Source organism: Larimichthys crocea, chromosome VI (assembly GCF_000972845.2).
Source record: "Larimichthys crocea isolate SSNF chromosome VI, L_crocea_2.0, whole genome shotgun sequence".
Classification (NCBI taxonomy): Eukaryota; Metazoa; Chordata; class Actinopteri; family Sciaenidae; genus Larimichthys; species Larimichthys crocea.
In genome coordinates this window covers 18,724,397-18,739,492 of record NC_040016.1, presented here as the reverse complement: position 1 = coordinate 18,739,492, position 15,096 = coordinate 18,724,397, and the positions used below count along the sequence as shown (strand labels likewise).

Sequence of the window (15,096 nt, the reverse complement as noted above, 5' to 3'; positions counted from 1 at the left end):
TCCGGCTGTCCCCGCTCTCTCTCTCCGGCTGCTGGAACGAAGCCCGCTGCTGTGTTGTGACCGTGGGCAGGGTTGGAATGTAATACACGAGATGGACAGACGATGGCTCATTGTCTGAGCTGCCGAAGGCTGAATTCCTTCCATTGACTGACAAGAGATATTTTAGGATTTTTTCATTTTCTGCTATTAAATATCATGTCATTTTTAAATTTGTAAACAAACACTAGTGCTGCTTCACACATAGCGTCAGCTGTGTGCTACCTAAAGGTGCGAAGATTTCATTTTGATTTATACCTGCTATCAAATGCCTCAATTTGTTTTGTGGTTTTGTTATCTTGTTTTGGAAAGGGAAACAAATCTGAACGCTCGAGTTCGAGATGATTATCGTATCTTATCATATTTGCTCTTGAGACAGTCTGGAGCTCACAGGTCAGAAGTTTAGGCCTATATTTGACCGAGCACTTCTTTTTTACTACTGTAACGAGTCCCCTGCCAGTTTCCTGTGACAGTCAGCATGACGTCTGCTGTGTTATTTACAACCGGCCCGCTCATAATATGCAAGTTCATCTGCTTACTTAAACAGGTGTACCCAATAAAACAAATCACACTGACAGTTTTTACCCACACAAGCATCACAGACCATTCAAGTTTTGTTAGATACATTTTCATAAATTTGCATAAATGCAGGCTGTTCACGTGCATTGTATTTCTTCAGTTATGAACAGTGCATGGCATGAAATGGTTGCTTATACTATATTGTCTCAGTGCAGCTCAGAGTTCTTCACAAAGCAAACAAACACACAGCAGCACACAGGAGCAGCATGTCGGCATTATGGCGAGAAGTTATAGAAATTATACCCACACAAAATAGATGTGTCAAATCCAGCGAGCAGGGCTGTTACTGACTTCAGCTCCTTTATTACTTTAAAGCCTGAGCTATGCCTGTTACCACAAGGCCAGAGTTCCTGAGTGTCCTTGAGCAGCATACTGAATTGTTGCCCCTCTAGTTTGACCTCCTGGTGTAGGGCGGCGAGTGGGAGTAACATTTTGCTCTCAGGGACTAATAATGTAGCAGCAACCAACGGATAAACGCCCCTGTCATGGCGCAGAAACATTGAACTCGTGCGTGTTTGAATGGTGCATTGACCTAGTGACACACAGAGGGTGCTGCATTCACACACAAGACTGGGTTGTAAAATCTCGGACGTGTTTTCAACAAGTTGCCAGCTGATGGCAGCACTGCACTTCTGATGTGAACTGAGTAGTAGGCGTCCATCGGGTCTGTAGTCGCCTATTATTACACACAGTAACCCCACAGTGAGACAGATGATTATGACGACTATGTTCTATAATTAAGTGCTATGTTTATATCGGATGTTAACCAGCCTCCCTGTCTCTTCCCTTTTACGCTCAGATGCTGCAGGATTGTTCCAAGGCCCGCAGGGAAGTGGAGCTCCATTGGAGGGCATCACCTTGTGCCAACATTGTGCGCATCATCGACGTCTACGAGAACCTTTATCAAAGCAGAAAGTGTCTGCTTATCGTTATGGAATGGTGAGTATGCACACATTACGGACACGCAGGGACATTATCCGTGTGCAGGGATGAATAAAATAATAATAATAGATTTAATTTATAATGCGCTTTACATTTGAAGCAATCCCAAAGTGCTGGGGTCGTATAGGGGTTTGTGGGATGAGCAGTTTGAGGTAGATGGGTGCGTTGCCATAGATGCACTGATGAGTGAGAAGAGAGATTTTATACTGAACTCTAGCGGAGATGAGAAGCCGGTGCAGTGAGTGAAGGATGGGGGTGATGTGTTCTGATTTTCACACTCTCATCAGGATCCTAGCAGCGCTGTTCTGGACTTGTTGTAGCTGCTGAAGGTGTTTACTGTGGGTCCCGCTGAGAAGTGCGTTGCAGTAGAGTCAAGTCTGATGATCATAAACGAACGCGGCTGTCAAAAACATAGACTGCAAACGTGTTGTGTTTGACTCGAAGCGGATATGCTGAGGTTGCTCGTCGTGTTCGGTACTCCCTCGGACAGCTACGCGTCGTGAATGTGGAAGTTCAGCCTCCAAACAGTCACGAGAAAAAGGTTATGATATGTAGTAATTTTGTGTGGGGGGGAAATTACAACATTAATGTTATTTTTTCCCACCCCCCACAGACTAAAGGTGACGTTATTCCCAGTACGGTTGTCAGAAACATGGATGATTTAATACCGCGTGTTCATTAATTATATTTAATAGTGTCTAAAATACCAAATTTACCACCAACCACAATCGATTGACTCGCGTCTCCACCTCCCTCTCATGTGGTCTAATAACAGTCACACATGCTCGGCTGCAGAGAGAGAGAGACGTAGTATTGCTTTGCAGAAGCAGACGCTGTTCATATTACAGTCTGCGACATTAAAGGGCAAACACACACTGTTGTGTTGTGATGTCATTCAATACCACGTTGGTTTTGATTGGCTACGTCATTAACAACAAGCCTCCTGCACGCGCGGCTCACATGCTGCCATGAACCAAAGATCTTTATTCTTTCTTTCTTTCTTTCTTTGCTTGAGCGACTTTTTTAAAAAATACCGCTGTTGCTGTATGATATGACACAACGAGGGAGAAAGAGAGAGGTGGGACAGGGCAAGCAAGTGCCGTGAAGTGTAGGTGTGTATGAGCATAGGGGGGAAGAAGAAAAAGCAAGGTAAGCAGATTCAAGCAGTTTATGAGTAAACGCTTAAGTAAAGGGGGGGATTGGTGACAAGAAATGACCTCCTAGAAACTACGTAATGTATTCAAATAAAGTATCAAAGTCACCAGTTACTGTCATTCTGTAGGCAACATGTTCCTCTATTTCTGTATGAGAACTGTGTGTAGGCTGGTGATTTTAAAAGTTCACACCAGCTGGCATTTTCTTCCCAGTTTCTGATTAAAAATCACCAAACTTTTAAGTAGTTTAAATAATAGTTTAATGGCACATTTGATTTGATTTGATTTATTTAGCACATAGTTATCCAAACGATCAGCAAAAGGACATTACGCACAGCGGACATGCAAGGAGGTCTGAAAAAACCCTCAAGGGAACTTGTCAAGAGAACCTCCTGAAACAATTACAGGGTATGAATAAGATTTCAAGCTACTGTATTATACAGGGCATACACACTAAGGACAACTTCAAGAATAAAACACAGCTGAACACATAGATCCAGCATATACACACATTATTAAAATGGTGTGATCAGGAGACACGCAGGCATGCTTTTATAAGCCTGCAACTCAAAATGTGAACACGAGGACTTTGATGAATTAAAGTTAAATAGATTTTTAATAGAGCAGAGTCATCCGTTTTTTAAAACGAGCCAAATGTTAGAATGAATTTCCTGCCCGTATTTCACAACAGAAACTGTTTCCAAAGTGAAACACCTTCAACTTTCATCCCAGATTAGTCGGTTATTTTAAATAGAATATTTTGTTCCAAAAAGTGCAACCACTTACCAGAACTACAGACATTATTTTAATTTTTGCCTTGCTTTGCTAAATGCTCCGTTCAGATGTTCTGCTTACACGTTGAGTTTTCATGTCTTATTGCAGTCTGCACTTCCCAGACTTGAGAAGGCAAGGTGTGAGATTACACTGAGCAAAGGTGAAGTGATGAGTATTTTAGCCTTGTCAATTATTCTTTTCATTTCTTGTGTAAGACCTTTGGAACACTCAAGTGACCCATTTCTTCTAAATGAGCCTTCAGTCTTTTTCCTCGCCTCTGCATTTCCTTATAGCAGCACTTTAAACCACCAAACCCCCATCAGCTTGTCACACGTGCACTCATTAGGTCTGTGGTTGCCAGTGTAGTGCAGAGGTAATGGACCTATCTGCTAACACACTCACAGATGATGAGTAATTTCCTTGAACTGCCAAAAAAGAAAACAATTTCTGATAAAACTAAAAAAGAATTTCCTAGAATATCACAGTTAAAAATCACATCAAAATTGAGATCTGGCTGTTCAGTCTCCTGTCAGTCAGGTGACCTATATTCTGTGAGTTTTATGTATTCCCCATTGTTGTGTAAACTCATCATGGTCAGGTCTTCATGGTAATTTAGGAAATTCAGCGCGGATGAGAGGGCAGCAGCTGATGTGGCGCCTGTCAGGTCTGCTGCTGATAGTATGGACTGATTTGTACTTTCTTAGTTTTGAGAAGCAGAAGCTTTTACAACTTTGTCATGTCTGGATCACAGGTTGTAAATGTCTGCCGTGGTCAGCTCTGTGTCCAGTAAAACCTGACGTAGGGGGGGGCGGTGTCTGTAAACTCCCTGGAAAGTTGTTGAAAACAGGCATAAACAAGATGCCTTGAAAGTCCTTGAATATTTTTTGGGTGTTTATTTGTGTTGATTTGTCCTGTACACGTGACATCTATTGCACGTCTGTCCTGGGAGAGGGATCCCTCCTCTGTGGCTCTTCCTGAGGTTTCTTCCACCTTTTTTCCCTGTTAAAAGTTTTTTGTGGGCAAGTTTTTCCTCACCCGGACAGATCAGACAGATTGTGAAGCCCTCCGAGTCAAATGTACTTTGTGACTTTGGGCTATACAAATAAAATCCGATTTGATTTCACATGGATGATGACCGCTGTCACGGTGTCATTAATTTCACCACTACGACTAGTTCATTTAAATTTGCGCTGACTTTTAATTTGCAAATCGTTCGTTCGTTCGGCACGGCCAGAGAATCTCTGCTTGCGGTACCTGTACGTAGTTTAAGTGCATGTAGCCTTCTCGTGGATGAGTTTGTGAATTGCTGGTCCCGTTGAGCCGGAGTGAAGTTTTTGGTGAATCGTCACGCCCGGAAAATGCAAATTTCAGGAGGCATGGCTTGGCAAAGAAAGCTATGCACTGACGAAACCAGCAAGGTTCATGCCAAATCTGTGTCAGTTTTTGGTAACGTAACAAAACTTTAGATTATTAACTGTGAGATTGTTCAAATGTGTGACATTTATGGCAACCGTGGCACTTTGAACAGAAGTGTTTGAGTTTAAAACTAGCAGCAGGTAAATGCCGCCGCATGTGGTCCTTGAATTTGAGGAAATTGGTCCTGGGAAGTCCTTGAAAGGTCCTTGAATTTGATCTTAACCAAGGAGTGAGAACCCTGAGAGACTTTTTTTTTGTTACATTACATTGTCGTCGTCGTCATTGCAACGGCAGGTCTCTACGGTAACTTCATCCCAGTGCCACTTCTGAGCCTCAAAAGGTGTTTCTGTCGGACACACACGAGGGTCTTACTTCATTTTCACTGCACTTCACTTTGGCGTTCACTGCACACAGTACGCTCTCAGTGTAGGTGGGATTGTTAGCCGATTTGTCATGGCAACGCTGCATGAAACCAAGCCACGACACCACCTTCAACTCAACACACACACAATGACGATGGAGCACATCATCGGGTTCCAAGGGAGCCAATCGATAGCATGCAGTGCAAAGATCCAGCAAGGTTTGACATATGTAAATGACATATAATGACTCAATAAATAAATGCTCAGATATGCTGAGATAAGCTCAGTATTAGTCACCACAACACTTTGTGACATGGTGTTAAAATTCTTTTTAACCCCAGATTCCCGCAAACCACAGCGCTTATCTGATTTAACTGACTGATAACTTCATCACCTTCCGAATGACAAAGCTACTTTCCGCGTTGGAATTAATCACAAATTATGCATAAAATTAGCGATCGAGTCCCGTTCGGCTCAAAATCCACGCTTTGCACGTCACCGTGTCAGGGTGATCGCGGGGGCAAGCGCAGCTAAAGCCTTCAAAATGTCAGTGATCCGTTTTGCAAGCCTGTAAATCCATAAAAGTTACAGGCTACATAAAAATCACACACAATAACTCAAACTGATAACGAGACGCACGAATCTCTCTTAACAACTTCTGTTATTGCCAATCATTTCTACACAGGGATCTTCTGTGTTTTCCCAAGTTCCGTGTTTCCTCGTCGTCGTCATCTTTCCTCCTGACGAAATCAAAGTGACGGGAATTTTTCCAGCCACTGAACAAAAGCATCTCCATCGTCCAAGCTGGTGTGCTTACGATTCTGAAAATTAAAACAGTTATCTGATAAGAATAATTGAAATGAGTCTTTTTGTTGTTGTTTTTTTAAGGTAGCTGCAACATTATTACTGAAATTGAATTAGTAATGTTACACAATCTAAAGTATTACCGCAGTATTACTAGTAATACGTTACTGCCAACACTGATGTGACTCTGAGACACACAGAGAAATGCTCAAGCAAGCAAATGCAGACATAAACACCGAATTGTTGAAACGAGAGAGAGAGAAAAATCAGCTGTACTAAGTGATTTCCACCGTGTACATCCTCTCTACTGGTGAGATTTCACTACGCGAGATGTAGATATGCAAGGGTGTTACAGTTTCTGCTGTGATGGTGTAAGATGTGTGGTGCAGGTACTCCCATTCTCATCAAATTCATTGTCTTTGTCCCCTGCTGAGAATTCACACTTCTTCCCTCGACACTTTTAGAAACGCGTATGAAAAGGGAGGGGTCAAGAGACCTCAGGCTCATCTCCACCTCTGACCACATGAGAAAAAAACGTTTGAGGGATTGCCTCACCTCTCGTTGCAATCACTTTGATATCAAAATATGATGGCTTGATCTACTGTCCTTTTCTCAGTATGCAGAATGTCAATGATTGATTTTGAGAAGTCGAAGTGTGCTGTGGTTTTGGCAGGGACGTCCCGCACGCCTAAGTATGCCGGTCCTGCTTAAAGAATCGATGTGCGCTGTCATGCACACACACATAAAATTGGCATCGATGATTGCACCTGAAACTCACACTCAAGTCATACTGAGCAAAAAGATTAAATGAAACTTAACATCAAGTGCTTTGAGTTTGTACTTTCTCATACTCGACTGACCTTAAAAAAAAAAGCTTAAAAAAAGGTTTTTTGTGTATGTATTAGGGAATACTGAGTACTACTCTTAGAATTATAGTAATGAGTTATACCCTTTGCTCTATTACATAAAGGTGTGGGCTTGTAACACACGTTCACATCCCAAACTGTGCAATTTGTGCAGTTATTGTGGCAAAATTTCAAAATAAACCACCCTTAAACACTTTTGGGAAGATTCCTCTGCTCCCAACCAAATACTAAGGCTCTGTTCAGATCAAATGGCCGTTGTGGTAAATTTTCACACGCTTGTCGGTTGAGGCAGGGTGTGTTTTTGATGTAACCACTATAAAACGATCAGAAGATAAAAATCCCTTCTCTGATTCTCCGGCACTCCCTTTCTCTAAATTAACGGACTTTGTCACCCAACCACTGTTCTGCATGTTTCTCTCTCAAAACATCGGACACAAACCGAAGGAAACTTCTTGGTGTTATGATTCTGCATCGCAGACTGCAGGCCAGGCAGACGGAGAAGCTGGTTACACTTAAACCGAACCCAAATGGTAGAGAGTATCATACTTTAGGCCATGAACGCCACTCCTGCACAGTTTTGGTGACATTTCAGGCTGTGACTGTGGAGGGCGTTGACCGGTGTAAGCGGCAGTTTCACTTACCACGGTGTGATGCCGGGTTGCGTTTCTCCAAAAGTTTAATCTGGCTCAACATCTCCGCTGCAGGTCGCTGAGTTTTTCTCAGCACTCCCTGCAAAACCTGTACCGCCGCAGCTACAACGCAGTACCCACGTTCAGATGAACAGGTCCTGCGTTTTCACCGCAGAATGAGATCAACTTGCAACAGTGATTCATCCTTGTTGTTCAGGGCGTATACACAATCCTTCCATCTCCCACCACCAAAAATAAGGCTTCCCTGAAGGCCACGGTACGGACGGTATAATCGAAACACTGGTGAAGATGCTGTTGCTTAGTTGGACAATATACGTTGGGTTGGGTTGAAACAAGCAACCATTGAAATGAAATTTGAACTAGTTATTGGTTTTAACTCAAAACTACGCAGATAAAGAAGTCACACCATTCCAATCCATAGTTTTTAATGATGCCACCACATTGTCGCAGAGAAAACGAGAGGCAGTGCACCTCGCCGTCACGTTTCCCCATGCACAGTCACCCTGGAAAACTCCGAAGCTTGTCTTAGCTTTGCAAACACAATATGTGGGTAAGCCTGTAGATGACTGTGAGAATGTAGCCCAGCCAGCCCGAGACAAAATTCAATCTTTTCAGCAGCGATGCAGTGCACCGTGTTTGGAGGTGGAATGGCTCTGCATATGACCTTTAAAGAAACACAGTAACTACAGTGAAATTCAGGTGAAGATGAAGGGAGGCATGTTACCAGGAAGACCCAAGTGGACCTTCCAGCAGGACAATGATCCGTACTCCAAAAGAGACTCAGTTGGTTCCAGAGGAGTAAAATAAATGTGTTGGACTGGCTGCAGTGAATCACCAGACTAAAATCTAATTTCGAGACAGAACTGAAAGTCAACAACCTCCCAGCGGGGTCTTCTATGTTTCAAGTGGAAACATATTTATAGGAATGTTCTTATCAAAGCAATAATTTAGACTAACCAGTCCTAAGACAGCCCTCCCCCCCCAGATCAGAATAAAGCTGCTTTCATTAAACTGTTTTGTTTTGGCGCAAACGGTTTTTAAAATGTGCATTCCAAGTGAAAATCTTTGGTCTCCTTCCTGCTCTCTCTGTCTCTCTTCTCTCTACTCACTCTCACAGAAAGTGTTTAAAGTTGCATCAGATCTTTTGGAAAGCATTTGTCATCAAGATCCAGCAGACTTTTTGTCTTCGCTTCAGGAGGAAATGAACTCCCGTGCAACAGATTCCTGTTGTTACCGTTTAAACAGCGAGCTGATCGCTGACCATGCTGACTGCATGAGTCGAGGTGGTACACCAAAGATCCGAGCCAGTCATTTCAGTTTCACCAATGTTGGTTGACCACCAGTCCACAGAGCAGGAAATAAAACTTGAATTGCTTTGAAACACTTGCAGGGCGGGTTGCATCGGGCTCAGTAAGATGTTACATCATGCCACGTAGTTGTTTTAACTGATTTGATTCCATTAGATCACACGGCGCTTCCGGCATATTTCCTTTCTTGGCAAATATTAGTTCACTACTCAGAAATAACTTGTTTCCAGTTATTGCATATGACCATGAGCGTATCTGTCTGACCAACCACAGTGTTATGTCATCTGTGATTTGTTTTTATATGCGCTGAATGTTCATGATCAAAAAAGAGACAATAACTGTGTATCTACCCTGGTAACACGACTCACGCTTCGTACTGGTGTCCACAACGCTTTTAATCTCAACGAAGTTACAGAACACGATGAAAACTGCAGCAAAATAAACACGTTTCATATACATCATTCTCAGATTATTTTCTTACACAAAGGTACAAAATTTTCATCATTCAGAATAATTACCGTGACAGTCCTCTCGTCTCTTTTTCTCTCTCCCTCTTCTCACTCAAACTTACGGCGTGACTTACGTTACTCGGACAGGAAGTAACCTTTCAAAATAATGTTTTCTTAAACATTTCAACAATATAACCAAAGAACCCTGAATTAAACTGCAGGGAGTTTTCCATGAATGTGTATAACATAATAAAGACGATCAGAAATAAAAATGTGTTTATCACCCTAACTTCTGGTGTTGCCATGGTAACACATGGCTGTATTGCTGGCGTCAGCTACAATTTATTTATTTTTTTAAAGATTATTTTTTTGGCCTTTTATGCCTTTTATTGATAGTACAGCTGAAGATAGACAGGGTGCAGAAAGAGGGGGAGTGAACCGGGGCCAGCTGCATCGAGGACTATAGCCTCCACACACGGGGCGGCCGCTTAACCCACTACGCTACCGACCTTTGAGTTTAAACTCATCATCGTTGACTTGCTTACAAAAGCCGCTTCTTCTTCTTTTTAATTTTTACTCCAGCATGGACGGTGGCGAGCTTTTTAGTCGAATCCAGGACAGAGGAGACCAGGCCTTCACAGAGAGAGGTAAAAAGCTTATGTTCATGATGATAACACACAGATATACCACTGCGTCTGCACACACCTGCTGGAAAAACTCAAGATCCACATCATACAGCCCATATTGATGGTTTCTGTATTAGCTGCTCCTGGTACAGTGTCGAGACCCTTAAACGACCCTTTTCTTTCTTATTTTAGAGGCGTCCGACATCATGAAAAGCATCGGCGAAGCGATACAGTTCCTCCACGCAATCAACATCGCCCACCGAGACGTCAAGGTGTGCACGGCGACATTTATGACGATAACTGATAAATGATTGCACTCGTTAACGAATGTCATGCTCACGCTCTCCTGAATCCTCCCTCGCAGCCAGAGAATTTACTGTATTCAACGAAGAGGCCCAGCGCCCTGCTCAAACTCACAGACTTCGGCTTTGCCAAGGAGACCACTTCACACAACTCTTTAGCCACTCCCTGCTACACACCCTACTATGTTGGTGAGGATCTGTTTCTGTATTCTCTGCGCTTGTTGTTTTATTGATAAGCTGCTGGGATTTCTCTTACCCCGTTTCTTCCTTTCTGTCTGCAGCTCCAGAGGTTCTGGGCCCAGAGAAATATGACAAGTCCTGTGACATGTGGTCGTTGGGTGTCATAATGTATATCCTGTAAGTAAGTTTTTCTCTGAACCTTTCATCACATACGACTGTTTCTTGTGTGGCTGTGATTAATTGGTGCCTTTTCTTTAACCCTTCGACAGGTTGTGTGGGTACCCTCCTTTTTATTCTAACCACGGTCTAGCCATTTCTCCTGGGATGAAGAGGAGGATCAGGATGGGCCAGTATGAGTTTCCCAACCCGGAATGGTCTGACGTATCAGAGGAAGGTGGGCCGACAGTGCGATGATACTGATTTATTGAGACGTGTAGTTTAAATGTGTCCTTCCAAGTGATATGTGAAGAGTCTGTGACTAGGTTGACAAACCTGCTGGCTCCCATCGTTCGTATGTCAGAAGTAACCTCCTGTATGCACTAAATCTTTGAACTTTGTGATGAAGAAAATGAAACTGATGCAGGCGTTACATCCCTTCAGATTCGCTACAATTGAAAGTGACATTTAGTAGAAACATAGTTTGTACTTCCTATAACATGCTTCTCAAGAACCAGTCCTTACTGTCTATGTGTGCAAATCCGCCACCACATAAGACGCGGCTGTATCTCAGGTGGTGAAAGGATTAAAAACTGCGTGCCTTCACCACAGCATGCTGTGCTTTTTAGTCTGGTCTCTCAGCTCGCTCACGCTTCTCGTTTCAGCACTTACAGAACCTGCAATAGAAAGCGGGATAGCGTGAACCCTGCCTGCAGTACTCTGTGCTATATACGTGTTGCTGAAATTTCTGGGGAGCAGTTCACCGACACAAAATAAGGATCTTGAGTCAATCAATTGGTCCTTAAAGGTTTTGTCAATTTCTTTCTTGCAAGAGGAACAGTTCTACAAATGCACGAGACAGTCTGCAGAAAATGTTCAGGGTGGGGCAGTCCTACACTGATTCTTATACATTTCTAAGGAGTATTCGGCATTATTATGATTTATTATCTAACTGTAGCAGGTGGTTACAATGGAGTCTGTTCATCACTATCAAACCTCACTAACAAGCTCTGCTGGACCGTGAGAACCAAGGGTCAAGTTTATACATGAAAAAACGACTTCTTCAAAGAACTTGCATAAATGAGAGAGAGATTTCTAAGTGCAAGGTACTGAGTGAAACCAAACAAGACTATAAGGCACAAACTTTTTGAATATTACGGAGATCAAACATGGCTATATGTGGTTATAAAAGAACGCACAATCATGTAATATAAATTTTCCATTACATACGCCTCATGAATGGATCAACGACATGCCAGTCATTACAAATATAACAAAAAGTATATAACAATATCTAACAGTGTGAATAATAATTGTGTTTGCAGCTAAACAACTGATCAGGACCCTCCTGAAGACTGAGCCCACACAGAGGATGACCATCACAGAGTTTATGAATCATCCATGGATCAATGTAAGCGTGTACTCTGATCATCTTACCATCACCTTCACATGATAACCCCCCCTCTCCAAAGTGAAAGTAAGACTCTTGTTTCTGTGTCTTCCTAAAGCAGTCGATGGAGGTACCCCAGACCCCGCTTCACACCAGCCGGGTGCTAAAAGAGGAGAAGGACGCATGGGAGGATGTCAAGGTTAGACGGCTGCCCGCCTCCCACTTAACATGTTTCATCATTAAAGTATCCAGCCACCTATTACATGTTTAAAGAATGACATCGATGACACGATCTGGAAGCTGCATCATTAGCAGAGATGTATAGTAACGAAGTGGAACCACTTAAGTACTAAAATGCAGTATCTGTACTTTTTTGGAGTATTATTTTTTTTCCCCAACTTCTACTTTTACTGCACTACATATTTTTGATGAATATAATACTTTTACTCAGATACATTTTTCATGTGCTTACTCGTTAGTACTGTCATGTCCAGTCGGACACGTGATGAATGACGAGGCGTTATTCAACAAACCTGTTTTATTGCGGAAAGGTTTGGTTACAGGACTCGGTGACTGTCGGCTATAACCACGCCAAAAACATAACAGTCCCTGTCTCACACATCAACCTCGCTCGTGCGCCGTACGTCATACACCTGACTCACCCCGACGCGCTCTCTCTCACCTGCTCCCCCTCGCTCTCGCATTCATTCAGGCGCATTCACAGATAATGGGAAATCACAGAACTCTACCATGAACATTGTAACACTGTAACATTAGAAGTTGTGCCTTAATAAATATTTGAAATAATATAAACAACAGTACTTGTACTTTTTACTTTTAATTTTTTTACATACTTCTACTTGCAATACTTAAGTACAAAACATTTTGAATACTTTAGTACTTTTACTTAAGTATGGTGTTTAGAGAACACTTCAACTTCTACTCAAGTCAGTTTTTTGATATAGCACTTGTACTTCTACTCCACTCCTTTACTCCAGAACTTTATGCATCTCTGATCATTAGCGTGACGACCAAAGCCAAGCGTTAATGTAACGCTTCTAGAAAATCGTCCGACTCTAACGAGCTGTTTCTGTTCATTTTTCAGGAGGAAATGACCAGTGCCTTGGCAACGATGAGGGTCGACTACGAGCAAATCAAGATCAAGACCATTGAGGACTCGACCAACCCACTGCTAACGAAACGGAGGAAGAAAGCCAACAACACCATGGCGGACCCGCAGTCCGCCGCCCACTGAAAAGCTGCACGTTGTATGCATGCACATACAAAAACACAGGTTGTAAAAAGGAAGCAATAATTTGTCGACAACGTGAGTCGCATTGCATGGATTTTTTTCTCAGTGTTTTATTTTTCATGGCAAATTCTAATGTTTTGTAGGAGTGTTTGTTTTTATTACTCTACCATTTTAACAACCCCTCACCCCCCCCTCTCTGCTAAGAGGAGGACGTTTATCTGTGTTTTTACACCAGTTGAAGAGATTATGAATTCTAGAAAAGGAGAGGAGAGGAGATCGGTGCGACCTCCTCTCCTCTCCTTTCCCAAATATCAGGTTGTGTACTCCGAGGGGCTTTGATCGTTGGGATGGGATGTGAAGCCTTAGCATTAGCAGTAGTTCCTTTTCACCCCCCCACAGCCCTGTTCTAGCTCGAGCCCCAAACCTGTGAATGTTAAATCAAACGGCTAAATCCCAAAAAGAAAAAAAAATAATAGCAAGGGAAGGTTTCTTTTTACGTATACATGCAAAGTAAGCAGATGTATTTTGAACTGACAAGTGGAATGTAAGGACTGTCCCCTGACTGTTTTGGAGTGAGCTGGAAATAGTCAATACTCATTTCTGGGACTTGTACTGAGGGGAGCGTCTGTCAGGTTCAGTTTGTCTTTGTGAATGTCGAACAGAGGCCTATGCACTCAACATATTAAAAGGGTCATGTGCCATTCTGACAGAGCACCTCACTCTTGGCTCCTCTCTTCTACCTGAATCTACTCTTGTTTTTTCGGGTACGTAGTTTTAGGGCGGAGAAGGGACACCACGTTTAAATAAAGAACAGAAAAAAAGAAAAAAAAACGGGCTCCACCTTTCTCCTGCATGTAGCTCATAGGAGAGTAAGAGCCAACTGATACTGTATTTTTTCATGGATTTTATGAATATATTAGCATAGGCCTTACTGAGTGTTGCTAAAGCAGCAGATATGACTTTTAACCCCCCTACCTTACCATTTGGTTCAGGCTTTTACCGATGTTATGCTTCAGAATTTATAACATTGCCAGATTATATTTCAGGTTAATGCTATGCAGATGTGTTTGTCAGCTTGAAGTTCTGCTAGGACCTTTTTTTTTTTTTTGTTAGTGTTGATTTCTGTTTGCAAAGATTGACTGGAGGGATGTGGAGCAACAAATTGGGAGTGTGTGTGTGTGTGTGTGTGTGTGTGTGTGTGTGTGTGTGTGTGTTTAAATGTAAGCAGTAGCACCCTCGAAGGAAGACACGGTTTGGACAGACGAGTTCGAGCTCCGGAGACTTTAGCGTTACTCTCAGGAGGCTCTGTGGGACTAATCTGGCGCCGTGCCGGCGTTCTCCAACACTTTTTTCCTCCCGTACTTCCTGCGGTGGGGGGGATTGAGAGAAAAGTAGAAAGTACTTAAGAGCTGCTCCTCACCTCGGAGCAGAATCTGACATACCACCAGCAAGCTGTCGTCACATTCAGACCCGGGTTTCTCTTCCTGTTGACACGACAGGACGCTTCCCTTGGCTCACTTGGGATCATGGGAAATTATTGTGTTGTTTTTTTTGTTTTGAATTTGTCGGTTTTGGTCCACTTCACTTTGTGACATCACATCCACGTCACCTGTCACATGGCACCTACAAATCTCTCACTGTAAAAATGTTAATTGAATGTTTGTGACGATGTTCCTCCTGTTTTTTTTGTTTTTTTTGTAACCCCCCCCCAACACTTTTTTTGTAGTGGAAGCACAGAAGTGTATGTCTTTATTTTTTTCTTTTTTTTTTCTCCTGTCATTGAGTCTGTTCAGCACCACCTGCCATACTTTTGTCTGCTTCAGCTTTGGATTAAAAAACACACATAAAAAA

At 42.6% G+C, this 15,096-nt stretch overlaps 1 protein-coding gene across 2 annotated transcripts in view; it reads left to right on the top strand.

The window, feature by feature from the left end:
* Positions 1-15,096, top strand: part of mapkapk2a (MAPK activated protein kinase 2a) — a 28,776-nt gene extending 13,680 nt beyond the window's left edge. The window contains exons 2-10 of one of the 2 annotated variants that reach the window (XM_027279387.1): positions 1,415-1,554; positions 9,922-9,986; positions 10,158-10,237; positions 10,330-10,456; positions 10,549-10,624; positions 10,717-10,841; positions 11,929-12,014; positions 12,115-12,192; positions 13,099-15,096. In XM_027279387.1, coding sequence (XP_027135188.1) covers positions 1,415-1,554; positions 9,922-9,986; positions 10,158-10,237; positions 10,330-10,456; positions 10,549-10,624; positions 10,717-10,841; positions 11,929-12,014; positions 12,115-12,192; positions 13,099-13,248 — 927 coding nt within the window. In that variant the 3' untranslated portion in view covers positions 13,249-15,096. Of the gene's footprint in view, positions 1-1,414; positions 1,555-9,921; positions 9,987-10,157; positions 10,238-10,329; positions 10,457-10,548; positions 10,625-10,716; positions 10,842-11,928; positions 12,015-12,111; positions 12,193-13,098 lie in introns of both variants that reach the window. The other variant, XM_027279386.1, reaches the window with a different exon arrangement.